The sequence below is a fragment of the Protopterus annectens genome, chromosome 12.part0 (genome assembly GCF_019279795.1).
Source record: "Protopterus annectens isolate FY-2018-M chromosome 12.part0, PAN1.0, whole genome shotgun sequence".
NCBI lineage: Eukaryota > Metazoa > Chordata > Ceratodontiformes > Protopteridae > Protopterus > Protopterus annectens.
This window is the reverse complement of record NC_056746.1, coordinates 1,060,405,790-1,060,432,722: the sequence shown is the minus strand read 5'-3', so window position 1 is coordinate 1,060,432,722 and position 26,933 is coordinate 1,060,405,790. Positions and strand designations below refer to the sequence as shown.

At 45.3% G+C, this 26,933-nt stretch overlaps 1 protein-coding gene across 1 annotated transcript in view; it reads right to left on the bottom strand.

Annotated features, from left to right (window-relative positions):
- Positions 1 to 14,930: 14,930 nt before the first annotated feature.
- The window catches only part of VAPB (VAMP associated protein B and C), a 242,516-nt gene continuing 230,513 nt past the window's right edge, over positions 14,931 to 26,933 (bottom strand). Inside the window, exon 4 of the mRNA XM_044090073.1 lies at positions 14,931 to 16,134. Within this exon, the coding sequence (XP_043946008.1) occupies positions 15,976 to 16,134 (159 nt within the window). The 3' untranslated portion in view covers positions 14,931 to 15,975. The remainder of the gene's footprint in view (positions 16,135 to 26,933) is intronic.

Here is a 26,933-nt window from a genome sequence, read left to right as displayed (position 1 = left end):
CTGTGTTATAATGATCTGAAATGGCTGAGGCGTGAATCTTAATGGAGGACAGGCCCTTGTGAAACATCTCAGTTAAGTATTGTAAAATCTGACGTAAATTGGGCACTGCTGTGCTCATCCCTTGAGACTGGTTCCAAGCACAGAATCTTTTCCATTTTTCAGCATAAGATTTTCTAGTACTAGGCCTCCTTGTCTCTAAAATGATATCCATCACTGGTTTACTGAGGGACGGTAAAGGAGAGATTAGGTAGATTAGGTAATTAGCCAGGCTGCTAGGTTCAGCGTTTGAAGCGGAAGGTGCAGAATCTGGTTCTCCTGCTGACAATATAGGGTAGGAGTCTGTGGCAGGTGCCATGGGGCCAACAGTGACACACCGTGTAAGAGGGGGTACCAGTATTGGAATGGCAAGTCTGGTGCAATCAAAATCGTCCTTGGTTTGTCTTGCTTGATCTTTAGTAGTACTTTGGAGGGCAGAGGAGGAAATGCATAAACTGTTTTTTTCCAGCTGAAGGACAGAGCATCCACTTTCCAAGCTTGTTTATGGGGAGTCCTTGTGCAAAATGTGTCCAATTGATAGTTCTGGGGGGAAACAAACAGGTCTATATCTGGGCTCCATTTGCTTGTCAACATGTTGAAAATCCTTGGTTCCAGTTTCCACTCATGTGGGTCCATGAGGTTTCTGCTTAGTTTGTCTGACAGTGTATTTAGTTTTCCTGGCAGGAATTGAGCTTGTAGATGCACTTGGTAGCTCACGGCTGTGTTCCACAATGCCATGGCTAGACTGCAGAGGGGATAAGAATGTGTACCCCCCGCTGCTTGTTTATGTATCACATAACAGTGGTGTTGTCAGTCTTTACCACTAATTGTCCTGGAAGAATGGGGTCCTTGAAGGCCATCAGAGCATTCTGTACAGCTAACATTTCTTTTTGATTGATATGCAGGTGCATCTGACTTGGGTTCCATTTTCCGTGATGCACTTCCCTGTCAGGTGAGCCCCCCCCCCCCAACACATAGTCTGATGCGTCTTTTAGGGTTTGGGCGGCAGGGGGTAGTGTGAATGGCGGTCCCTTGTTTTGGTGGCAGGCCTCTGCCCACCAAAGAAACTCTAGTCAGAGGCAAGGTATGATTTGAATCATTGCTTTTAGATCCCGAGAATGTTGACACCATAGGCTTTTTAGATACCACTGTAGTTTCCTCATATGCAGTCTTGAATATGAAATTAGAAGAATGCAGGAGGCCATGAACCCCAAGGCTTGCAGTATTTGTCTTGCAGACAGCAGGGTTTTTGTGGCCACTTGTTTGAAGTAGGATGTCAAATTAATTTGTTTCTCTGGTGCGATGAAAGCCATCTGGGAAGTTGTATTCAAGTTTGCTCCCAGGAGTATAATTTGTTGACAGGGTACCAGGTGTGATTTATTTTCATTTATGGTGTACCCCAGATAAGTTAGCACCCTTTGTACAAAGGCCAGATGAGTCAGAAGTATGTCCTGGCTTTCTGCCTGAATTAGACAATCGTCCAGGTATGGGTATATTTGAATATTTCTTTGCCTGCAAAATGCAATGACTGGAGCTAGGCACTTCGTGAATACATTGGGCGCAGTAGATAAGCCAAAGGGCAGTTCAGAGAACTGAGTGTGTGCAGCCTGCTTTGAAGCATAGGTATCTTCTGCAAGATTCCCTGATTGGGATGTGCAGGTATGCTTCCTTTAAATCTAGTGTTGCCAACCAGGCGTCTTTGCCTAGCATAGGGAGCAACTGGTAATGAGTCAGCATCTTGAATTTTGGAATCACCCAAAAGGTGTTTAGAGTAGACAGGTCCAGGATAGGACGCCATGAACTGTCTTTTCTGGGTACCATGAAAAGTCTCGAGTAGAAACCTTGTCCCTTTACCTCTTCTGGTACCAGTTGAATAGCCCCCCCCCCCATGCTTAAGAGAGAAAGTACTCGCTTTTGGGCCTCTGCCCACTGATTTGGGGGTAGGTCCGGCCACCCGCTTGGTGTTGGCAACGTGTGGAAATGAAATCTGTATCCTTGGGACACTATATTTAAAACCCATTTGTCCTAGGTAATGAGTTCCCAATTCTTTGCATGAAGAGCAATCTTTCCATCCAAAGGGGCAGTCAGTTAAGAAGTGCTTGGAAATTTTAAAAGGAAGTCATCAGTGAAACAGTTTACCATGGGGGGGGTGTCTTAATACTCCCAGATTTGGAAGTAGAGGCCTCCCACTGCTTAGTCCTGTGTGTCTCCTGGGACTGAAACCTGGGGTTTTTGCTGTGTCTGGGTTTGGCTACAGAAGACCTGGAAGGGGCTGGAAAGGACCAATTCTTAGAGGGCCTGTGCCTACTAAATCTAGGAGGTTGAACTTGTAAGAAATCTAACAGTTTGCATAGATTTAGCTTTATCTTCCATCTTTTTAAGAACTTCCTCAGCCTTGTTGCCAAACAGACAATCCTGATTTAAGGGAACATCTAACAATTTAGCTTTAACATGGTCAGGCAAAGATTGCTCCTTAAGCCAAGCATGCCTTCTGAGCCCAGACCCAGTAACAGCAGCCCTGCAAGAGGCCTCTAATGAATCAAAACCACACTGCAAAGTATGTTTTCCAACTTGTTAAGCAGAATGCATTAAATCCTGTAATTCTTTATTTTCCACACAGTTAGGAATCAACATAATTTTCTGTTTAAACAGTCCAATAACATGCTGCTGATACTTAACATATGAAACTGGCATTTTAAAGCCCTAATGGCCAAGGTTGCAGAAGTATAAACCTTTTTACCCCATCTATCCAGCGCCCTGGAATCTCTATCAGAAGGGGTAGGATTTTTAGCAGTATAAGCCTTAATGCCCTTGGGTCCCTGTGAAATAGGCTCTGGATCTGCAATAGGATTTTTAAAAAGGAATTTGTGGGACTCAGAGACCCTGTAGTATCTGTCAGGTTTTCTGGGAGCAGGAGGCAAGGAATCAGGGGCCAAACTAGAGTTCCGAAAAAGCAACAATGTCTAGTACAGGAGGAATAGCTAAAGGCCTATGCTGAGGTAGGAGAAGGAAATCCCTAAGCCTCTTTTTTGAATCAGAAAAATACTGGCTTTCCCAGTGGAAATGCTCCCTTAGAGTATGCAAGGCTTCCCCAAAAGAAAAATCCTCAGGAGGGGAAGCAGAGGGAATGGAGTCCTCTGCATCAAAATCTTCATAAGTAGATAAGGGCAAATCCAGATCATCAGAAGAATCAGAAAAAACAAAATCCTGATCAGATGATTTATGATCATCTTCAGTCCTAGGCCTCTTAGAAGGGGGGGCTACCCCTGATTAGAGTTATTAGATCTTCAGCCATTCTTATAATTTGTTTTTAGGCAGAGAGGCCTGAAAATGTGGTCTGGGCGTGTTTTTTTTGGCATGGTTCGAGATTTAGACCCAAGTAATGAAGGAGGCGTCTGCTTAGTATGCAAGTTCGTAGGCCTGAATACACCCTCAGAAGCTGGTGCTTGCAAAGCAGCTCCGGACCCATCCAAGCAGGTTCCATAGTTGAAGCATCCTGCGGCATACCAGACTCAGAATGGGTCTCAATAGAGGCCTGCGAATCAGAAGTAGCGGGTATTAGGGAAAGCGAAAGTGCCTCACAGAGTACCGGCTAACTGGCGACTGGCTTAAAAGTGTCGTCGGCAGTTCTGGACCTCGGCGGCCTGTCTCTGTCTTTATCTTTGTGTTTTTTTGGAATTCCGGTAGTCGGATGTCTAACCGACATTTCTGGATAATTAAACAGAGAACCGAAATATTGAGGCACGAAAATATACAGACGACGGATAGTGCTCTGATTAAATAAAGCACAAAACCGACGGCAAGGTACATCGTGGTCAGGGCCTAGGCAAGGAATACCGTAAGAATGAAAATCTTTTTGAGGTATTTGCTTTCCACAAGTAATGCAATTAGTAACTTTTACTGACATCGGTAAGGAGCAAGAAAGTTTCCCGAACGGGGTACTTAGCTTTAGTTGAAGACTTCGGTTCTGAAACTCGAAAATGAAAATTTCAGGAGTCGGCCAACCGACACTTGCGAACTGCTTCTGCTTCGGGCACCACACAGCAAGAAAGACTGATGTAATGGCGTCGGCTGCATGTTTTATACCTCTGACGATCTGACGTCATGGAAGAAGGGACAGCAACCGACGCAGGACCCAAGACTTTGTTAATCAGGGCGAATGAGGTCTACCTGCAAGCAGATAACCCAAATGTAATGACTGCAACAGTGAAACACAAATCATCCCTAAGCCTCTTTTTAGAATCAGAGAAATCCTGACTTTCCCAACGAAAATGCTCTCTGAGAATACAAGGTTTCACCAAAAGAGAAATTATCTGGGGGAGAAGCAGATGAAAAAGAGTCCTCAGCATCAGAATCCTCACAGGTAGATAAGGGTAAATCCTGGTTACCAGAGGAAACAAAAAATTCAGAATCCTGGTCAGAAGTATCATAAGCAAACTCAGTCCTAGTACTCTTACAGGGGGAAGGCTGGCTTCCCCTGATTAAAGTAATAAGGTCTTCAGAAATTCTTATTTGTTTTTTAGGCATAGAGGCCGGACCATGTGATCTGGGCGTCAGTTTTCTAAGCATGGTTCGAGTTTTAGGCCTTGAAGAAGGCGTCTGTTTAATATGCAAGTCAGTAGAGGCCTGAATACACCCTCAGAATAACATCCTCAGAAGCCGGTGCCTGCACTGCAGCTCCGGACCCATCCAAGGTAGAGACATCCGCAGGTTCCACAGTTGAAGCATCTCATGGCATACCAGACTCCAAATGGGTCTCAGTAAAGGCCTTCGAATCTGAAGTAACGGGCATCAGGGGCTGCGAAAGCACCTCCCTGAGTACCGGCGAACTGGCGACTGGCTTAGGAGAAGCGTCAGCAGCTTTGGACCTAGGCGGCCTGTCTTTATCTTTACGTTTTTTTAGAATGTCGGTAGTCGGATGGCTTACCGAAGACGTATCAGGATAACTGAACAGAGCACCAAAATATTTAGAAGCGAAAATATACAGACAGATAGTTTGTGGTTTAAATAAGGCACAAAACTGACAGCAAGGTATGTCGTGGTCAGGGCCTAGGCAAGGAATACAGTATGAATGAAAATCTTTATAAGGTATTTTCTTTCCACAAGTAATGCAATTATTTACTTTTACTGACATCGGTTTAGAGCAAGAAAAAGTTTCCCCAACGGGGTACTTGGCTTTTAGTTGAAGACTTCGGTTCTCAAACCTGAAAACGAAAATTTCAGGAGTCTGCCGTCCGGCACTTGAACTGCTTCGGGCACCCCCATGGCAAGAAAGACTGATGTAATGGCATAGGCTGCATGTTTTATACCCCTGACAACCTGACGTCACGGAAGAAGGGACAGCAACCGACGCAGGACCCAAGACTCAAGACTTTGTTAATCAGGCTGACTGAGGTTTACTGCAAGCAGATAACCCAAATGTGATGACTGCAACAGTGAAACAAGAAGAACATCTAGATTTGTTGAGGTCAAAATGGGGCAATGAGGATTACTGTTCTCTTTAACCTGTTTGCTTTCTGAAGAAAATTGGGGACCAAGGGGACCGGAAGGCCAATAGTGTATGACAGTATCCCTTGGGGATTCCCTGCGGGGGAGATTAGGGCAAAGTAGTTGCTGCATTTGTTGTTTAGAGGGATAGAGGTCACAGCAAGGCTCCTCATGGATATGCTAGAACCCACCACTCTACTCATTCCCTCGGCTGCAAGCGTGATGAGCCTCATGGAAGAATTAGCTACAGAATTTAGGGTTGCCAGTTGGGAAGCAACGTTTTCTTGGACTCCTTCAGCTATGGGTCTCTCAAGGGAATCTGATAACTCCTTGATCAGACCTCTTTGTAACCTGATGAGGTGGGAAAGGTAATTCAGTGATCATAAGGCAAAAGTCGCTTAAGAAAAGACTCTCTTCCTGCATCTATCCATCGTCCAGGAATACTTATTAGGAGGACGTATAGTAAAAACTATCCTCTGATAGTTCCTTTTTAGTAGCTGCTGCCATGACCATGGCATCTACTGCAACCCCTTGTGTCCAAAACTTGTCAGCTGGAGCAGTGATTATCTTGATTGGTCTCCAGGGGATTGGGCTCAATGGAATCTGGGAAATCCCATGCTTACCAAGAGATCAAGTCACTGAGCTCATCAGCGGACGGAGTCACCAACAAGTTAAGACTGTCGGGATCCGAAGGCCGCCAAATACACCAACTCCTCAGGCGAAGGATTACTGGTCTGCCAGCCACTTCTCTGTTTTACAATCTCCAAGATGTCCCCAAATGAAACATCCTCAGGAGGCGACGTAGGGATCCTTCTCCCTCATCAAGGTCCATGTCTTCTGTGGCGGACTCCTTGGTGGAGTCCAAATGCTTCCTCTTGCATGACCTCCTTCGAGGAACCTCTACTCTCTGGGGAAGTATCAGAAGAGGCAGGGGTATCCCAACAGGTACCTTGGGGCCTAAGGTCCTGCTGTACCTGTTGAATGTCTTGGTCTGTAAGTGTATGCAGGGAGTGTAGATGAGGATCCAGGGGTGGCGGGTGACTTCCTAGTTGCAATGGCAGCTACAGCCCTCTCCAGAGCCCCAAAGGCTGACTGCTCCTGAGTGGAGGGAGAGTCTGGCTCAGACAAGCTATGCCTGCTGGACGGATTCCTCTCCAGCTCTGAAGACAGCTCGCCCTGGGTAGAAGCCACCACTAAGCTTACCTGTGCAGAAGCCCCAAGGTGCGCAAACTGCTCAGAAGGTCTAGGACATGAATGCACCCATGATAAGAACGCTCCGCCTCCAAAAAGGGAGTAAGAGCTCTGAGCAAACATTTAGTCTAAAAAAAAAGGAAACCCTCAGATCCGGCTCCAAAAAAGGGATGAAGAGCTCTGAGCAAAGGTTTAATCTGAATAAAAACGGGGAAATCCAAAAGGGAAATCCTCGGATCCAAGCTGGAAGACACCGGGCATATCAGATCAGATAACTCCGAGCCTTGTCCTAAAGTCAGAGGACGAATCAGAGGGGGAGATGGACAGCTTGTGGACCATTTGGGTTGAAGCCGAGGAGTACCTACTAATGCCTTGCGCCCACAAAATTTTCCAGACCACCCATTCCATGTCTTTTTCCATAAGACTTCTGGTAGAACTGGAAGAGGATGCAGAAGTAAACTTTGCCCTGCTCAGAAAAGGAGACTGTACTCTCAAAGGCACAGGGTCTATAGATGGGTACAGAGTCCTTGGCAGGCAGACAATGGGTTTAAAGGGACTGCAAGTTGGATACAACTGCAACAGCTCCGGCCTATTGTTACCAGATAGATTCAAACCTGAATATGACAAAGTGCTCAGCTCCAAAACGTTTTAGGTCTCTGCTCTAAGGAATCTGTTGGGGCCAAGAAAAGTCTCTTCTTCCCTCTATCTGAACTTTTGGAGGAAGAAGCAGGGTTGCAGTGAGACTATTTAGATTTAGCCACAGATTTGGGGTCACTACCAGAAATGGCTTCACCAAAGGGTAATGACAAAGTACAGTTTTGTACCTACCATAAATGTAGATGTCCGAACTGGATAGCATCTGCAGTCATAACAAATGGGTTGTCCTGTCGTCAGGCAGCCCTTCGGTCGGCCGGATTCCAAAGTCTGGGTCCGGCTTCGGCTGATGTCGCACTTCACCCGACGTCATCTCTGCTGGTCTTCGGGTATAAAGGCATCAGCCGACGCCATTTTCCTCAGTGTTTCTTGCCCCAGATGCCAATTGCCCTCTTGGAAAGCTAAATTTTGGATAAATGCCAATGTTTCCAAAATAGTAGAAGGCAAACACAAAAAATAAACATGTATGTACATATATACAAACAAATACACCATAAGAGACTCCCCCCCCCCCAGCTAGCTATTAGGAGGGTAAATACCCTAGGAGTACCGCAGAGGGGAAGGAGGGAGGGTAATCCTGACTGCAGATGCTATCCAGTTCGGACATCTACATTTATGGTAGGTACAAAACTGTACTATGTCCTTCATGGATGCATCTGCAGTCATAACAAATGGGTAGAATACCATAGCCAAACTAGGGGAGGAGGAATAATACTTATAGTGTAGTCAGGATCCCTTGCAGTACAGCAGTGGCAAACCCTGCTCGGGATCTAGAATATAGAGGTAAATTATAATGCTTGGCAAATGTATGCACGGAGGTCCAAGTAGCCGCCTCAATAATGTCCTTGGTTGCCACTCCTCTTAAGAAAGCTGTGGTAGTGGCTGTAGCCCTTGTAGAATGAGGTCTTATGTTCTGTGGAATTGGTTTTCCATGGTAGGAGTAACAGAATCTTATGCAATTTCCTATCCATTTGGAGATTGTCTGTTTGGAAATTGCTTTTCCTTCCCTTCCTGTTGCATAGGCTACAAAGAGCTGGTCAGTTTTTCTGTTACCTTTGGTTCTGTCCAGGTAGTAGCGTAACTGTCTATGTACATCCAAGGTATGCATTATTCTTTCACCTCTGTTTTGTGGATTGGGAAAGAAGGTAGGTAGGTGGATTGCCTGGTTTAAAGACACTCTGGATACCACCTTAGGCATAAATGTAGGATTAGTTCTCATGGACACCCTATCTTGATGGAAGATTAGGAAGGGTTGCACTGCCATTAAGGCCTGTAGTTCGAAACCCTCCTTGCTGAAGTAATAGCCAGTAGGAAAGCAGTTTTCCATGACAGGTGTTGTAGATCTGCTGTTGCTGCTGGTTCAAACGGAGGGAGTGTCAACTTTTCTAGTACAAAATTCAAGTCCCATGCTGGTAATGGTGGTTTCCTAGGAGGTTTTACATTCTTGATCCCTCTGAGGAACTGCCTGAGTACAGGATGTGAAAAGACAGGAGGATCAAAGCTGTATTCTGCTGAAATAGCTGATGCATGTATCTTGATGGAGGAATAGGACAGGCCTGTATGTAGAAGCTCTGCCAAGTACTCCAGAATGTTAGCAATATCTATGTTCGACACATCTTTTCCTCTTTCAGTATTCCAAATGACGAACCTTTTCCATTTTCCTGCATAGTTCCTTCTTGTTGAAGGTCTGCGGGCTTCAAGGATAATGTCTTTAACCCTTTGTGAAAGGTCTGGGTTAGTTACTGCTATGTGATGTTCCAGGCAGTCAGTTGCAAGGTTTTTAGGTTTGGATGTACGATGTTGTAGTTGTTCTGAGTTAACATCAGAGGCATCAGGGGTATTGACCACATTTTCTCCCGAGACATGCTCCTCAGCAATGGGTACCAGTGTTGTCTTGGCCACTTCGGCGCTATCAGAATTATCCTTGGACGTTCCTCTTTGATTTTCAGTAGTACCTTGTGCATCAAGGGAAGAGGTGGAAATGCATATGCTGTCAGGCCTTTCCAGCTGAAGGATAGAGAGCCCACCTTCCATGCAAGTGGGTGGAATGTCCTTGTGCAGAATTTTTTGAGCTGGTGATTTTGTGGGGAAGCGAATAGAACTATTTGTGGCATTCCCCATTTCTTTGTGATGGCCTTGAAGATGTCCGGGTGTAGCATCCATTCGTGAGCATCCGAGGTGGTTCTGCTTAAAATGTCTGCTAGGGTGTTCTCTTTTCCCGGTACAAATATTGCCTGTAACTGGATGTTGTAGCTGAGAGCCAGATTCCAAAGGTCCAAAGTCATTCTGCATAGGGGTAAGAATGAGTGCCTCCCTGTTTGTTGATGTACCACATGACTGTGGTGTTGTCTGTCCTTATCATCAAATGGCCTTCTTTGAGGAATGGTCTGAATTTTAGGATTGCCAGTTTTACTGCCAGCATTTCTTTTTGGTTTATGTGCAGGTGCAGCTGGTCCTGAGTCCACAGTCCTTGTACGCATTTGTCCATCATGTGTCCCCCCATCCTAGGTCTGAGGCATCCGTTGTGATGGTTTGGTTTGCTCGAAAGTTGTGGAAGGGTAAGCTTGGGTTTGACTGGCATGCCCGAGCCCACCATAGGAACTCCTGTTTTAAGCATGGGATTAGTGGTATTTCTGTTTCTAAGCTGTGCCTGTGTTGAGACCATAAATTCTTTAGGTACCACTGTAACTTTCTCATATGCAGTCTGGCATGTGGGACCAAGATTATGCATGATGCCATGAAGCCCAAGGCCTGCAGAACTTTTCTTGCTGTTAGTTTGTTCTGCTTTGTTAATGCCAAGAAGTAAAGAGGGAGTTCTTTTTGTTTTTCTGCAGTTAGGAATGCCATCTGTTTTACTGTGTCCAATTCTGCGCCCAAGAAAGTTCTTGTCTGGGATGGTGTCAGCCTTGACTTTTGTAAATTGACTGTGTATCCCAGGGCTTGAAGCAAGTAAATGACCCTTTGTAAATCTGTTGTCAACTTGCTTTTGTTGCCCGCTTGTAACAGGCAGTCGTCCAGGTATGGATAAATTTGGATTCCCTGTACTCTGCAGTGAGCGATTACTGATGCCAGGCATTTTGTAAATACTCTGGGCGCAGTAGATAAGCCAAAGGGCAATGCTGAGAATTGATAATGCTCTGATCCTGCAAGAAATCTGAGGTATCTTCTGCAATTTGGTCGAATGGGGACGTGCAGGTATGCCTCCTTGAGATCTAGAGTTACCAGCCAACACTCCTTGCCCAGCATGGGAAGAAGTTGCTGTAGGGTCAGCATTTTGAATTTTGGGACAATGATGTATGTATTTAAGGTGGACAGGTCGAGAATTGGTCTCCAACTTTTTCCTTTCTTGGCACTAGGAAGAGTCTGGAGTAGAATCCTTTGCCCTGTTCTGTTATTGGTACCCTTTCCACAGCTCTCATCTTTATTAATTCCGCTATCTGATGCAGGGCTTCTATTTTTTTGATTTGGGGGCAGGTTTGGCATTCCTCTTTTACTGGTAAAGTGTGGAAGTGGAACCGTAGCCTTGGTCTATGGTTTGCAAAATCCACTTGTCTTTGTAATATAGTGCCAATTTTTCGAGAATAAGGCTAACTTTCCGCCTAATGGTGCTGCTATTTGCTCCCTGGTAGGCGGAGTCAGAGCCAAGTCACTGTGATTGTCCTGTTGCAGTGGCAGTGGTTGTGTCTGTGCCTCGGTTATTGCCTTGCCACTGTCGCCCTCTGTAGGCACCTCCTCTGGATTGATTTCTGTCCCTCGAGCGTCTGTTCCTGCCCCTTTGTGATCTTGTGGAGTCAGGAAAGGACCAATTTTTGGCAGGCCAGTTCCTGCTAAACCTTGGGGCTGAACCTGTAGGAAATCTTTAACTGTTTGTACAGATTTTGCCTTCTCTTCCATTTTCTTCATTACCTGCTGGGCAGGTTCCCAAATAGACTGGCCTTATCCATAGGAGCATCCAATAGCTTAGCTTTAACATGATCCGGCAAGACCTGTTCTTTCAACCATGCATGCCTTCTTATAACTGTGCCAGTCATGGCTGATCTAAATGAAGCCTCCAGTGCATCATAGCCACATTTTAAAGAATGGTTACTAACCTGTTGGATGTTATTCACCATTTCTAATACATATTTCTTATCTAAAGATTCATCAGAGGACAGCTTTTTAATTAACTGATCAAGCATAAACTCTTGGTATTGGATCATGTGAAACTGACAGTTTAAAGCTCTAGCTGAGAGAGTAGCAGAAGTGTAGACTTTTTTCCCCCATCTCTCTAAGGACCTGGATTCCCTTTCAGAGGGAATAGGGTTTTTTGCTGTGGTCTTGGCTACTGCCTTAGGCCCCTGGGATATAGTTTCGGGGTCTGCAAGTGGGGCCTTGTATAGGTGGTGATGAGTGTCTGGCACCCTGTAAAATCTATCTGGTTTGGCAGGGGCTGGAGGTAAAGAATCAGGTGCAGTGCAGACATCATTAAATGCATTGTCCACAACAGATAGGACAGGAGGTATAGCTAAGGGCCTATGTTGTGGTAAGTGCAGAAAAGTCCTAAGCCTTTTTCTTGAATCTGAGAAATCTTGTCCCTGCCATTGGAATTGTTCTCTCATGGCATGTAAGGTTTCCCCAAAGGAGAATTTCTCTGGTGGAGAGGCAGCTGGAATGGATTCGTCAGCATCTGAATCTTCATAATTGGAAAAAGGAGCCTCTGGCTGCTCTGTAATGTCTGAGTCATCCGCAGAATCATCAGAGGACACAGGCTCGGGGGGCTCTGCTCTAGGTCTCTTTTCTGGGGGCTGAGAGGCCTGTCTGGGTGAGATTGGGATCCCCTAATTAAGGATATTAAATCTTCTGCCAGAGTAAGCATTTGTGAACTAGAAGTGGGCCTGAGTGAGGGTGGTTTAACAGGCACTGATTTAGCTGATTTGGCTGCTTTAGCCCTGGCAAAGGCCTTAATAGACATGGCTGCAGGAGGCCTAGCAGCACCACATGCTGGGGTAGAAATATCCAAGGGGATGGTGTCTGATAGATCAGTAGGAACCACAGTTGTAGGCAAAATTTCTGAGGCTAGTTCAGGTAAGGTAGCAGGAGCCTCAGTAGTAGTCATGGATTCGGCTGTAGATTGACCAGTTTTCTCGGTTTTGGCCGAAACCGAGACACTCGCGGCTTGCTTAACCGTGGTTTCGGCCGAAACCGCGGACCGCGAGTGTCGGTCTTTTTCTTTGCGTTTTTTAACAATTTGGGTAGTCGGAGGATCCGACGGCATAATGTACGCAAAATCTGAGCCGAAAAACTGTTCAGCAAACTCCGACCGACGCCTAAGCGTTTGTCGGTTGAAGGAAGCACAGGCCGAACAGGCTGCTACGTCGTGGTCTGGGCCTAAGCAAGGCAAACAGTAAGAGTGGAAATCTTTATGAGGTATTTGTTTCCCACAAGTTAAACAGTTATTGACTTTCTCTGACATCGGCTGAGGCAAGAAAGAGTCCCCAACGGGGTACTTAGCTTTTAGAAGTCTTCGAAGTAGTATTCGGTAGTAGTAATCTCTGGATCTGACCGACCGGCACTTGCGAACAGCTTCTGCTTCGGGCGCCACGCGGCAAGAAAGACTGAGGAAAATGGCGTCGGCTGATGCCTTTATACCCGAAGACCAGCAGAGATGACGTCGGGTGAAGTGCGACATCAGCCGAAGCCGGACCCAGACTTTGGAATCCGGCCGACCGAAGGGCTGCCTGACAGGACAACCCATTTGTTATGACTGCAGATGCATCCATGAAGGACATCATGCCACTCAAAATCAACCAGGGCCCTGTGGTTGAAAGAGTGGCAAATAGCACAGTCTTCCTGCAGATGGCGGGGGCTCAGGCAGTAGACACACAAGGTGTGCGAGTCAATGGAACTGTGACCACACTTGGAACTTTTTGAAGTCCACCATCTTATCCTGTTTCTCAGCCATCTGTAAGGATAAAAGATGGCAGAGATCACATGCACAGACACAGAAAGCAATCCTCACAAAGACAGGAAGGAAAAAAAAATACAGCAACAGAATTTTTTTTTTTTTTTTTTTTTTTTAAAGAGGACAGAAAAGACACGGAGGTTAAGGCAACTAATGATAGTAGTGAGGTTAGCGCAAAGGGTATACAAAACAGAAAAGAAAGTAACCTAATAAAAACGGTTACTGTTGAAAAGAGTCAGAGTAAAGGGGAAACTAATTGCACTGCTAATGGTTAACTAAATAGAAAGGATTTCAGAAAAACCTGTAAATATCACCTGACTGTCCAAGAGCAAAAGGTTTAGACCACATCTTCGTGAAGCAGCAAATGAGATCTGAGGCAACAGGGAGAGGTGTATTATGGGTAAGGGGAGGTGTCTAAGAGCTTTTTGGCTGCCACAAGCTTAGTAACGGCAGAGTTGGATCCAATGGATCAGATCCAAACCTTTGTGTGCGGATGAAAGGAAAATTGACAATATCAGATGAAGCACTTCTCTTCAAAAAATGAGGTGGTAGAAGGCAATCTCCAATGGGGAACTTATCTGCCCATCCTTGTTAATGCACAAGCTGACTATTGATCATCCTAAGACCAAAAAGCAGTGCACTCCTCAGCTGCAAGAAAGCTATGAATTTTGTGCCTAAGCCATTAATTTTACCCTGGTCTTTTCAAGTTGTGCAGTTGCTATAGTACATGGAAGGTGCATTAATGCTTTGGAAAGTGGTCATCTCTCGTATGTTCATTGCAGGATGTCCTACATAACTTAGGCTGATACAACAGCGATCTTAAGATGAATATCTGGGGTCTCTCCACCACTCTGCAAAGAATGGGTTTGTTTAAGATGGGGCAACCTGACTGCTGGTAAGGAGACCGGTAAAAAGCATTTAAGGGGAAAAAAGGAAATGGTTCCATTACTCTAGGAAAGTCTAAAAGAATATCTAAAATAAGAAAGCTTTTTTTTTTGAAAGGGGGGCAAGCCCCCTGCACCTCCTCACACCCCCTCCATATTGTATATACCAACTCTGAGATTGCATCACACTAGGGAAAGGGCAAACTCCAAATCTCCAGAAATAACAGCAAACAGCAAAAAAGACAGTTCTACGTTCAATGAACATGGAATACTGTGAGCATTTGAAAAACAGAATGAGTTGTACATTTGCAAGGGGAAGTAATGTAATAAACTGTGATACTTGTCTCCAATTTTCAAATTCACAATCCTAGACCAATACAAAGTACAAGCAAAAGAAAAGGCTTGTATTATTTCAGCAATGTAAGGCAAAAACTTAACAGCAAAGATTATACATGTGCTCAGATTCCATTACAGTACTTAGCACAATTTTGAATTAACTACTACCAAGCAAGTAAACATTTCTCCTTCTACTGGTCCTGAAGCTCTTCAGAAAATTGCTATACAAAACGGTCCACTGCTGTTACTCTAATTACACCTACAACAAAATGTCTGAAGTTCTACACAGATGTCTACAAAAACACTTCCACACGTTTACCACAACCACCATTTTAAGCAAAATTCAATGAAAAAACTACAAGTGAAGTATTAACATCCACACAAAATAAAAAGACAGCTTCTAGTTTGGGGGCTTTTCTTTATTTAGAAGAGTCTACAATACAGCAGTTAAATGTGACTGGTCAATGTGGCATAGAACTATTATAACTGCTAAAATTTTAACTGTTATTTATACATATATATATATCTGTACAAACAAAACAAGATTTCAGATTGCTGCTTTCAAACGTGGATCAAAGCTATCAATACAAATAATGTAGTGCTTCTCCAGACAATCTGGGGGTGGGAGAAGGGTCAGACAAATCCCACAGTGCATTTCTCAGCAGCAGTAGCATTAAAAGAATGATCCACCAGCTTTGGACAAGACGGCTTGTCGCCATACTTTTACACTTAGTCTTAGAGCAATAACAGATAATGAGATGAAATGCATTAAATAAGTTAAATATGCATTTAACAACACTTCCTAACAGAAGTTTTATTCAACTTGAATGAACCACCAACATTGTGGCCTCGTCCCCTTCAAGGAGCAGCAATGCTGTTTTTTCCCCCTTGGAAGGTTAGGCACAAATTCTCCCTTAAAATTTATTCCTACTCCATTACATTTTTTGCCATTACAGGTTTCGGCCTTCTGATCACTTTTCTAGCTTCTACTTTCTAGAACTTGGTATTGGTAATATGCACAGTTAGAGGCATGAACAATGACTTATACAAGCTGCGCAGCATAGTAGATTAATATACTTCGCACAGTACCTTTCTGCCATGTCCTGGCACAGGACACCAATAAAAGGGTCAACAGTCCCAGCAGTCTAGGAGTCGATTCATTTAAAAGAGGTAATTAAGTAATGTGCATCGAGGTCTAAAAGTGATTAAAATGACATTAAAGTATGCCTTGTATGATTCTCCCAACATCTGATAAGACCATTCTCCGATGATCATTAAACAATCTCCTTGTACTTCTATAAACTTTAGGTTACTTGCATTTGTGCAGGGGCAATAAAAAGGCAAGATCTGGGAGATGCTGAACATTAAACTTTGTTGTATGAATAAACTCTACCCATGGTATGGCAGCTGCATTAATTCGGGTATCATTCCCTAGCCACACCTCTCCTACAATACAAGTTTCCCTATTATGACACCAATGATGAAGAAGAGAACTGCCAGAGCGAGTAATCGAGGGGTGAGACCTTCTTCCTTGACAACAGTAGCTGAAGTCGGTGCAGGACTGCTCGTGTGAGGCATCTTTCTCATTCTGACTCCATCTTCTTCCTTCAGTAAAGAAAGTCAAAAACAGTTACATACAGTCAAAAAAAACAAAGACATTCCTACTAAATGCAAGTAGAGAGGACAGATCAAGTGTTAAAAATCAAAATCTGAAGAAAAAAAGTTTGCAACTGTTCAAATTCCTTGCAGTGTTAGAACCCAAACATGGCCAGTTCTGTGGTGTAGAAGGATAGAACCCTGACTACGACCTGGCTGATCTAGGTTTGACCAACAGTCCACATGCATGAGAACCTGGCTAAAAGCAGACATGAATGATGAACCAAGCTCTGGCTCTCCTGTCTTTGGGGTGAATGGCCAAGAGGCACATGCCCAGATTGTAAAATCCATGTTAAACTCCTTAATGGGGACATTATTGCTTATTGCAAACTTGTTTCTCTTTTAAATTATCTTTCTTTCTTTTTGTTTTTGTAATTTCTGATTTTTAGCTATTATCTTAGAGTAGTAAATTTTTTTTATGTAATGTACTTAGTATATAGTGGAGCTTTTCTCCTCGGGCCTCTGCTGAAAATGGACATGTATCCAGCCAGACTAGCCCGGTCAACAAATGTAAAATAAAATAAAAAATAAAATAAAATAAAATAAATTACAGTTGCATCTCACCATAATTGTGGATGTTCAAATAGATCAGTGGTGCAGTATTGCCTCTTGGGTCTTCGTGCCATGAAGAAGCCTGCAACCTGCTCGATTTCCAGAGTCTTTGCAGCATCCCTAGCCAACAGACATCTGGACAACAGGACATAAGAAGGGCATCCAGTCATCTTCAGGTCATTCTAAGCAATGAACGGAACAAGTCTAACACCCGAGGAGAGCATGACCTCCCCAGTTGTCTTATCTTACATTAGGAGAAAAAAAAAACACAGGAGGCAGAGATGGGATTAGAGATAAGAGGACTATCTGCGGGAAAAATCCTCTACCTCCTCCACAGAGGGGCTAGAGGGAGGGAACGGGATGTATTGCAACATTAATTTACTCAAACATCTACAGTTATAGCAAATACGACAAACCTGTACTACCATTCTTCATAGTCAGTGTTTCAGTACTGATACTTGAGAGGCCTCCCAAAGCTAAAAGTTGGGTGGTGGATCATCTGTACGACATTAGGAAATAAGATTTTGCAGGGTGGCAAAGGTAAAACCTGTTCTAGCCCTGGAGACGTTGCCTAGGTTATAGCACTTTGTAAAGGTGTGCACAGAGTTCCAAGTGGCTACGTCTAGAATGGCCTGGGTGGGAAATCCTTTGAAGAAAGTAGTTCTAGTCACCTATGTCTGGTGGAGCAGGCTTTATTATGCCTAGTAACTCCTTTCCATGGTTTGAGTAATGGAACTTAATGCAGCTAGCTAGCTATTTAGAGACAGTTTAGAGAAAGGTTTGTCCTGTTTACCCTCTGTGAAAGCAGTCAGAAATTGCTATGCTCCATTACAGCTTTTTGCCCTGTTTAGATGGTACCTGATCTTCCTGAGCACATCCAGGGAGTGGAAGACTTGGTCAACCCTGTTCTGTGCATTTGGATAGAAAACTGGTAGGTGGAGACCCTGGTTTAAAGTACATTCCGATACCACCTTAGGCATAAAGAACAAGTTTGTTCACAGGGTGACTGTTCTTTACACACGACGGCTTGTAGCTCAAGCTCTCACAGCTGATGTATTGACTATAAGACAGGTGTGGTCTTCCAAGTGAGCATCTTTAGAGAGGCAGGGGCAGCAGATTCAAAAGGGGGCAAGTTTAGTTTTTCTGACACAATTTAGATCCTTTGCTGGAATGGGGTTCCTTCTTGGCGGTCTCAAGAAAAAAAAAAGTTATGTACCTACCATAACGTTCCATGTTAGTTGTCTTCATCTCGCTTTCCTTCTTGCTGGTTGGGATCAGAACCGATCCTCGGCTCCGACTCGGCCATCTTCAATAGCTCGAGAGCTGTTTACTGGCTCGAGGCTACCCCTTTATCCCATAATGCCTAGCGATAGCTACCCAGATCTCGTTTGAAATAGCTAACTCCAGACATAAGAGAATAAACCAGTCAAATAATTAGTTGACTATACCTGCCACATTCAATAAGACAATAGAGGAAAAACAAGAGAACAGACAGCCAGTGAAACAGAAACTCCTCTCAGTCCACTAGGACAGAGGGTGGGACGCAAGAAGGAAGGCGAGATGAAGACAACATAGAACGTTATGGTAGGTACATAACTTCTTTATGTCAAGTTGTCTATCTCGCCTTCGTTCTTACTGGTTGGGACAGCGTCCCTAGCACCTAATATCCTGGGTGGCTCAGTGGAACAGACTCTTCAGAACAGTGGAACCAAAGTCAGCTCTGCTCCTGGAGACCATATCCAACTTGTAATGAGAAATAAAGGTATGAGGGTTTGCCCACGTGGCAGCTGCACAGAAAGAATCCATGGGCAACCTAGACTGGAAGGCTACTGAGTTGGCCAAGGCCCTAGTAGAATGACCTTTCAGTTTAATAGGTAACTCTTTGTTCCTTGACTGATAAATGAAAGTAATAGTGTGCGACAACCATCTAGACAAGGTTACCTTGGAAACTGGGAGACCTTGTTTGTCCAAGGCATAAGAAAGGAATAGTTGGTCCGACTTCCTTATTTCCTTAGTTCTGTGCAGGTTAAAACGCAATTAATTGTCTATGAATGTCCAACTGGTGTAGTTTGTACTCTGCCTTGTTGGTATGATTAGGGAAAAACACAGGAAGATCTAGATTGGTTTAAATTATTTTCTGAGCAAACTTTGGGAAGAAACGAAGGATTAGTCTTCAGAGCAACCCTGTTCTTATGAAAAACCAAGTAGGGAGGACGAACACATAGCGCCTGAAGTTCAGAGATGCGTCTGGCTGAAGTAATAGCCACCAGAAAGTGTGTCTTCAAAGACAAACTTGATAGAGCAGGATGCTGCTGGTTCAAAAGGGTGCAGAATTAAGGAAGTTAGGACTAAATTAAGGTCCCAAGGAGGAGGGGGGATCTCTCACTGGAGGCCTAAGAAGAGTTGTCCCTCTCAAAAAAAGCTTTACAGAGCTTATGAGAATGTTAGAATTCGAAAAAACCAACATGAAAGTTACAAATGGCCGCCAATTGTACCCTGATCATAGCAGAAGCAGACCCGGAGTGAAACAGTTGTGCTAGGAATTCCAGAATTTCGTGGACAGGGGCTGAAAAGGGATCCACATTCCTAGCCTTTGCCCAACAAGAAAAACGTTTCCATTTGCTAGTATAAGTTTTCCTCGTTGTAGACTTGTGAGAAGAGACTATAATCTCACGGACTGCTGGGGAAATGCTGGGAAGCCTGGCTACGGTTGGAAGTGGAGCAACCAAGCTGTGAGCTGGACAGTTTTGAGGGACTGATGCAATCCACCTGAATGATGAACCAGGAGGTCTGGAATTGGGTCCAGAGTCTAGGGCTGATCGAGAAGGTAACGGTGCAGGAACAGGAACCATATCTGTTGAGGCCAGTAGGGGGCAATGAAGATCACTCTGCAACCTAACGATATTGCTTTCTGTATAAGTTTGGGTATCAGGGGGAAAGGAGGAAAGGCATAAAGAAGTCCCTGGGGCCAACCGTGGACTAGAGCACCCCTGGGTATGTGACTCGGAAGCGGAAGAAGGGAGAAGTAGTTGCTGCATTTGCTGTTGAAGGGGGGGTAGCGAAGAGATCACAGCAAGACTGTCCCCACTTGCGGAAAATAAGATTTGCAACTTCCTGATTCAGAGCCCACTCGTGAGGCATGAGGATAGCACTGCTGAGCCTGTCCGCTATGACGTTGGATCTCCCAGGGATGTGCGTCGCAATCAGAAAAACGTTGGGAGGAAATCGCCCTCTGCCAAAGTCTGAGTGCTTCTCGACACAGGGGGTAGGATCTGGTTAAGCCCTGCTTGTTGATGTACCACACCACTGACATGTTGTCCGTTTGAATAGCAATGGTCCCAGAAGGAAGAGAGTCTTGAAGGGCTTGCAACGCCAGGAGTACGGCTCTCATTTCCAGGACATTTATGTGCAGATGGTACTCATGAGGTTGCCAAGTGCCTTGGACTATCCTGCCCAGATAATGCCCCCCACCCTATCAGGGAGGCGTCTGTCGTCATTGTGGCTACCGGAGGGGGTTGTATGAAAGGTCTGCCCTGAGCAACTAGTGGGGAGACCATCCACCAAGAAAGATGTCTTTTGCATGCATCCATGATCACGAGAGTCATGGGTAGCTCTTGGAAAGACCACTGTGTAAAAAGAAGCCACTGAAGAATTCTCATATGAAAGCGCGCTAGTAGAATTAGAATAGCTGCTGCCATGGAACCCAGAGTTTAAAGGACGTACCTGACTTGGATATTTTTGCTCTGCATCAGAACCTGTACTTGCTGACTAACTTCAGACACCCTTTCTGGTGGTAGCCTTGCAAGCATATCCCTTGTGTCTAAGTCTGCTCCTATGTAAGTGATAGATTGACAGGGCAACAAGGCAGATTTTTCGAAATTTACTGTAATACCTAGCTGGGAGCAGATTGTGTAGTCCCGCACTTGTAGGAGTTGATGCCTGGTGGTAGCAGTAAGGAGCCAGTCGTCTAGATACGGAAACTCCTGGAATCCTTAACATCTCAGGAGAGCCGTGACCACCATCATACATTTGGTGAACACCCTGGGGGCTGTGGTGAGACCAAAGGGCAGAGCTCTGAACTGATAATGACTGGCCCCCAGCCGGAAGCGAAGATATCTCCTGGAGCACCTGTCCATCTTGAAATGGTAGTACGCGTCTTGAAGATCTATCGAGCACATCCAATTGTCCTGACCCAGAAAGGGTAGAATGGACTGTAGCGTGACCATCCGAAACTTTGTTCTTTGCACAGACCTGTTTAGTCTGCTGAGATCCAGAATTGGTCTTCAGTCCCCTGTCTTTTTTGGTACTAAAAAGAACTGAGTAAGTTCCGGATCCATGCTGGTCTGCCGGGACTTCCTGGATGACTTTTTTCTAGCAGTTTTGAAACTTCTATTACTGCTTGCACCTTCAGATTGGGTGGAACATCTGGAAGGGTCTTCCTCGACTGTAAAGGGGGTTGATGGAAGGGAATTTTGTAATCTCCGGATATAATGGACCGTACCCATTTGTCTTGTGTTAAACTTTGCCAGGCTTTTGGGTACAGTGAAAGTCTTCCCCCGACTGCCTCCAGAGGTGAGCAGCCGGGCAACCCTTCAGGGATGCTGGAAGGGCTTATCAGAGAAGGATTCTCTGTTGCCCTGGTTCTGTGGACCCCCTCCGCCATGAGGGCGGCATCTATTATTATTGTTTTCTCCTCTGCCTCTGGAGGAATAATAACTACGTGTGTCAGGTAAGGCTCTCTGAGACTTACGGAACCACATCTTCCCACTCTTCTGACCCTTGGGGTAAGGTCTAGAGGGAGTGGAAAAACGGACTCCCACGGCAGAGAAAGTCTTGCCTTCTTGCTCACACCTAGTCAAAGTGTCCTTCACCTGTGGTCCAAAAAGAAAGGAACCATCAAAGGGAGTGTTGGTGAAGGACGATCAAAAGGGTTCCGCAAAGTTACACAGCCGCATCCATGTATGCCTCCTAAGGGCCACACCCATACCTGCGGCTCTACTCGCCCCATCGGCTGCATAGGAAATGAGCCTCATGGAGGAGTTAACAACAGAATTAAGCATCGCTAGCTGGGAAGTTAACTTGGCTTGTGCTCCCTCAGCTGTTAGATCTTGAAGGGTATCTCTGAGCTCTTTAAGGAGACCCCTTTGAAGTCGGGTAAAATGACAAAGGTAGTTCAGTGACCTTATAGAGAAGGTCACTGAAGCAAACATTCGCTTCCCGTATCTGTCCATCATCCTAGACTCCTTGTTAAGGGGGTAAACAGACGAAGAGGTCTCCGCTAACTCTTTTTTGGTGGCTGCTGCTTCCACCATGGCATCAACAGGAACACCTTTTGAAAGGAATTGCTTATCCTGGGGTGCTGTAATGAATTTACCAGGTCTCCTCGGAGTTTGTTCCACTGTATCTGGGGCTGACCAAGCCTTTCGAGCATCCACTGTCGTAAGTGGATCGAAAGGCGGAGACACCCAGGAGGTGGAAGGTTGGGAACCGAAAGCATCCAGAAATACAGACTTATCCTCAGTAGGGGCTAGGGGATTTCAGTTCCCCCTCTGCTTAAGCATTTCTAGGATGTCCGAGAAGGAAACATCTTCAGAGGGGGATCTCTGGGACCCTTCCGAATCATCTAAGTCTGTATCAGAAGTGAAAGACTCAGGGGAGTCAATGTGCTTCCTCTTACACTTTTTCTTCCGAGGGGGCTCCTCTGAGTGATCAGGAGAGGCCTCAGAAGAGAAGGAAACACCCAATGGGTGTGTTCTAGAGCATCGGTTCCCTACACTTAGGGTCTGGAGGAGGAGCAGAGGTTGGCACAGGCACTACAGGGGACAGAGCCGGTGGGGCTGAAAGTGGAGCTGACTCAGAGGACAGCACACTCCGCATGACATCGAAGGCGTCCCTGCTCTGATGCAGAGAAAGCTCCGGTTCCGAAGAAATAGGAATCTTTCTCTGCACTGAGGGGGATGACTCCGAGGCCAATGGTGGAGCAGAGCTCACCTGTGCCGAAGCTCCGAGAGGGTGAACGGGGTCGGACAAGGGTCCGATGCCACTCGCCCCCTCGGAACTGACGAGGGAGCCCCGGTGCCCAGATCCCTCGATGGAAGGTTCCACAGAGGGAATCGGAGCAGACGTCGGAACCGAAGGAGATAGAGTTATCGGAGCCGACTGTTCCACTACTAGAACCCCAATGAACTCCGGCTCCGAACTCATTGGAATCAGAGGAGGAACATCAAGAGAAGTGGATGGAGCCGATACCTGTTGAGTAGGGCTGGACAACAATTTAGCTAGTGCCTGCGACTTGCAACCTACTGACCACTCTCTCCACATCATGATCAGACAGCCTAGAGGATCGAGAGGAGTGAGAGGATCGGTGACTACTCTCGCTCTGAAGTAAAGGAGACCGATGAGCCGAATGCACCGACTCTAGGGAAGGGGACCTCAGCCTCTTGGGGCTCCACGACGGCTCCGAAGCCTCTGATGGAGCCGATGGGGAGATTGTCTTGTCGGTGCTAGCCGGAACAGACGTAGAAGGTAAATCCTGAACCGAAGACGGCTCCGAACTTAGAGCAGACGGCTTAGTGGATTTAGGGGATTTCACTGGCTATGAGCTCTTGGCCGGTGAATCCTGGGGTTTTAAAAGACCCCTAAGAATCAACTTATTCTTACGCTCCTGCAGGACTCTTGGACTAAAGGCATGGCAAATAAAACAAGAGTCCTGCAGGTGCACAGCACCTAAACAATAGACGCAAGAAGTGTGCCCATCTGTCAGAGACATTTTCTGACAGCATGAGTCACACTTTTTAAACCCAGACACCCTAGATTCCTTTGACATACTTTACTGTAGAAGGAAACCAACCAATTATGACATTAAAAAGGAGCAATATTTAGTCTACAAGAACAAAAAACACACCTACTAGAAACCTTCGAGAGGAAAGGCAGAGGGGGAAATGCATAAACTGCGAGTCTTTCCCAGGTAAAGGACAGGGCATTCACTTTCTAAGCTTGATTGTGGGAAGTCCTTGTGCAGAATTTGTCCAACTGGTAGTTCTGAGGGGAGGCAAACTGGAGTCCCCCATTTGTTCCTCAAGAGGTTAAATATTTTTGGTTCCAGTTTCCATTCATGTGGGTCCATGAGATTTCTGCTTGCGTCGTCTGTCAGTCAATTTAGCTTGCCTGGCAGGAATTGAGCTTGCAGGTGCACTTGGTAGCTCAAGGCTGTGTTCCACAGGGCCATGGCTAGTCTGCATACAGGGTACGAGTGGGTTCCCCCCCCCGCATGTTTATGTACCATATAACTGTGGTGTTGTCTGTCTTTACCAGTAATTGTCTTGGAAGAATGCGGTCTTTGAAGGCTGTCAGGGAATTCTGTACATCTAACATTTCTTTTTGGTTGATATGCAGGTGCATCTGTCTCGGGTTCCATTTGCCCTGAATGCACTGCTCTACCAAGTGAGCCCCCCATACATAGTCTGATGCGTCTGTTGTTAGGGTTTGGGCGGCAGGGGCTAGAGTGAAAGGGAGCCCCTTGTTGTGGTAGCAGGCCTCTGCCCACCAAAGGAATTCTGTCTTTAGACAAGGAATGATAGGAATCATTGATTCCAGGTCCTGAGAAGGTTGACACCATAGGCTTTTTAGATACCATTGTAGTTTCCTCATATGCAGTCTTGCATATGGAATTAGTATAATGCAAGAGGCCATGAACCCCAAGGCTTGCAGAATTTTCTTTGCAGATAGCTGGGTCTTCTTGCTCCTAGGAATATAATCTGTTGGCAGGGTACTAGGTAAGATTTCTTTTCGTTTATGGTGTACCCCAGAGAGGTTAGAAGTTTCTTTACGAATGCCAGATGTTTTAATAGCAAGTCCTGGCTTTCTGCCTGAATCAGACAATCGTCCAAGTATGGGTATATTTGAATTTTTCTCTGCCTGTAAAATGCAATGGCTGGAGCTAGACACTTTGTGAATACCCTGGGCGCAGTAGATAAGCCAAAGGGAAGTGCGCAGAACTGATGGTGCATAGAGCCTGCTCTGAAGCGTAGGTATTTCCTGCAAGATTCCCTTATTGGAATGTGCAGGTAAGCTTCCTTTAAGTCTAAGGTTGTTAACCAGATATATTTGCCTAGCATAGGAAGCAGCTGTTGAAGTGTTAGCATTCTGAATTTTGGGATTACCAAAAAGGTGTTTAGAATAGAGAGGTCCAGGATAGGACACCAGGAGCTGTCTTTTCTGGATACCAGGAAACGTCTTGAATAAAACCATGTCCCCTTTCTTCTGCTGGGACAGGTTGAATAGCCCTAATACTTAGAAGAGAGAGAAAGTACAGTTTTGTACCTACCATAAATGTAGATGTCCGATAGGAATGCATCTGCAGTCCTTACAAATGGGTTGTCCTGTCGTCAGGCAGCCCTTCGGTCGGCCGGATTCCAAAGTCTGGGTCTGGCCTCGGCTGGTGTCGCACTTCACCCGACGTCATAGCTGCAGTTATTCGGGTATAAAGGCATCAGCCGACGCCATTTTCCTCCGTGTTTCTTGCCCCAGATGCCAGGTGCCCTCTTGGAAGGCTAAATTTGGATAAATGCCAATGATTCCAAATAGTAGAGAGCAAACACAAAAAATAAGCATGTATGTACATATATACAAACAAATACACCATAATAGATTCCCCCAGCTAGCTATAAGATGGGCAAATACCCTAGGAGCACCACAGAGGGGAAGGCGGGTGGGTAATCCTGACTGCAGATGCGTTCCTATGGGACATCTACATTTATGGTAGGTACAAAACTGTACTATGTCCTTCAAGGATGCATCTGCAGTCCTTACAAATGGGTAGAATACCATAGCCAAACTGGGGGAGGTGGACAAATAAAGTTATGGTGTAGTTAGGATCCCTTGCAAAACAGCAGTGGCAAAGCCTGCTCGGGATCTAGAGTATAAAGGTAAATTATAATGCTTGGCAAATGTATGCACGGAGCTCCAAGTAGCAGCTTCTAAAATGTCCTTGGTAGCCACTCCTCGTAAGAAGGCTGTGGTAGTGGCTGTTGCCCTTGTAGAGTGAGGCCTGATGTTCTCTGGAGTTTTCTTTCCGTGGTAGGAGTAACAAAATCTAATGCAATTTCCTATCCACTTGGAGATTGTCTGTTTTGAAATTGCTTTTCCTTCCCTTCCTGTTGCATATGCTACCAGTAGCTGGTCAGTTTTCCTATTGCCCTTGGTCCTGTCCAGGTAATAGCGTAATTGTCTATGTACATCCAAGGTATGCAGCAGTCTTTCTCCCCTGTTCTGTGGGTTAGGGAAGAATGTAGGTAGGTGGATAGCCTGATTTAAAGAAACTCTGGAAACCACCTTAGGCATAAAGGAAGGATTTGTTCTCATGGACACTATCTTGATGGAAGATCAGAAAGGGTTGCACTGCCATTAATGCCTGAAGTTCAGATACCCTTCTTGCTGAAGTTATTGCCAGCAGGAAAGCAGTCTTCCATGATAAGTATTGCAATTCTGCTGTTGCTGCTGGTTCGAAAGGAGGAAGTGTCAATTTTTCTAGCACAAAGTTAAAGTCCCATGCTGGTAATGGTGGCTTCCTAGGAGGCTTTACATTTTTAATTCCTCTCAGAAACTGTCTGAGCAGAGGATGTGAGAAGACAGGAGGATCCAAGTCGTATTCTGCTGAAATAGCTGATGCATGAATCTTGATGGAGGAATAGGACAGGCCTGTGTGGAAGAGCTCTGCCAAGTATTCCAGAATGTTGGCTATGTTTACCAGTGACACATCTTCTCCTTTTTCAGTACTCCAAATGAGATATCTTTTTCATTTTGCTGAATAATTTTTTCTTGTTGAGGGTCTGCGAGCCTCAAGGATAATGTCTTTAACCCATTGGGATAAATTTGGGTTAATTGGTCTTATGCAATGTTCCAGGCAGTCAGCTGCAGAGTTTTCAGATTTGGATGCAGATTGTTGTAGTTGTTCTGTGTTAACAGCAAGGGAACCAGGGGTAGTGGCCATATTTGTTCCCGAGACATGCTCCTCAGTAATGGGTACCAATGTTGCCTTGACCAGTCTGGAGCTATCAGAATGATCCTTGGACGGTCCTCTTTGATCTTCAATAGCACTTTGTGCATCAAAGGAAGTGGTGGAAATGCATATGCTGTTAGGTTTTTCCAACTGAAGGATAGGGAGTCCACCTTCCAAGCAAGTGGGCAGTACGTCC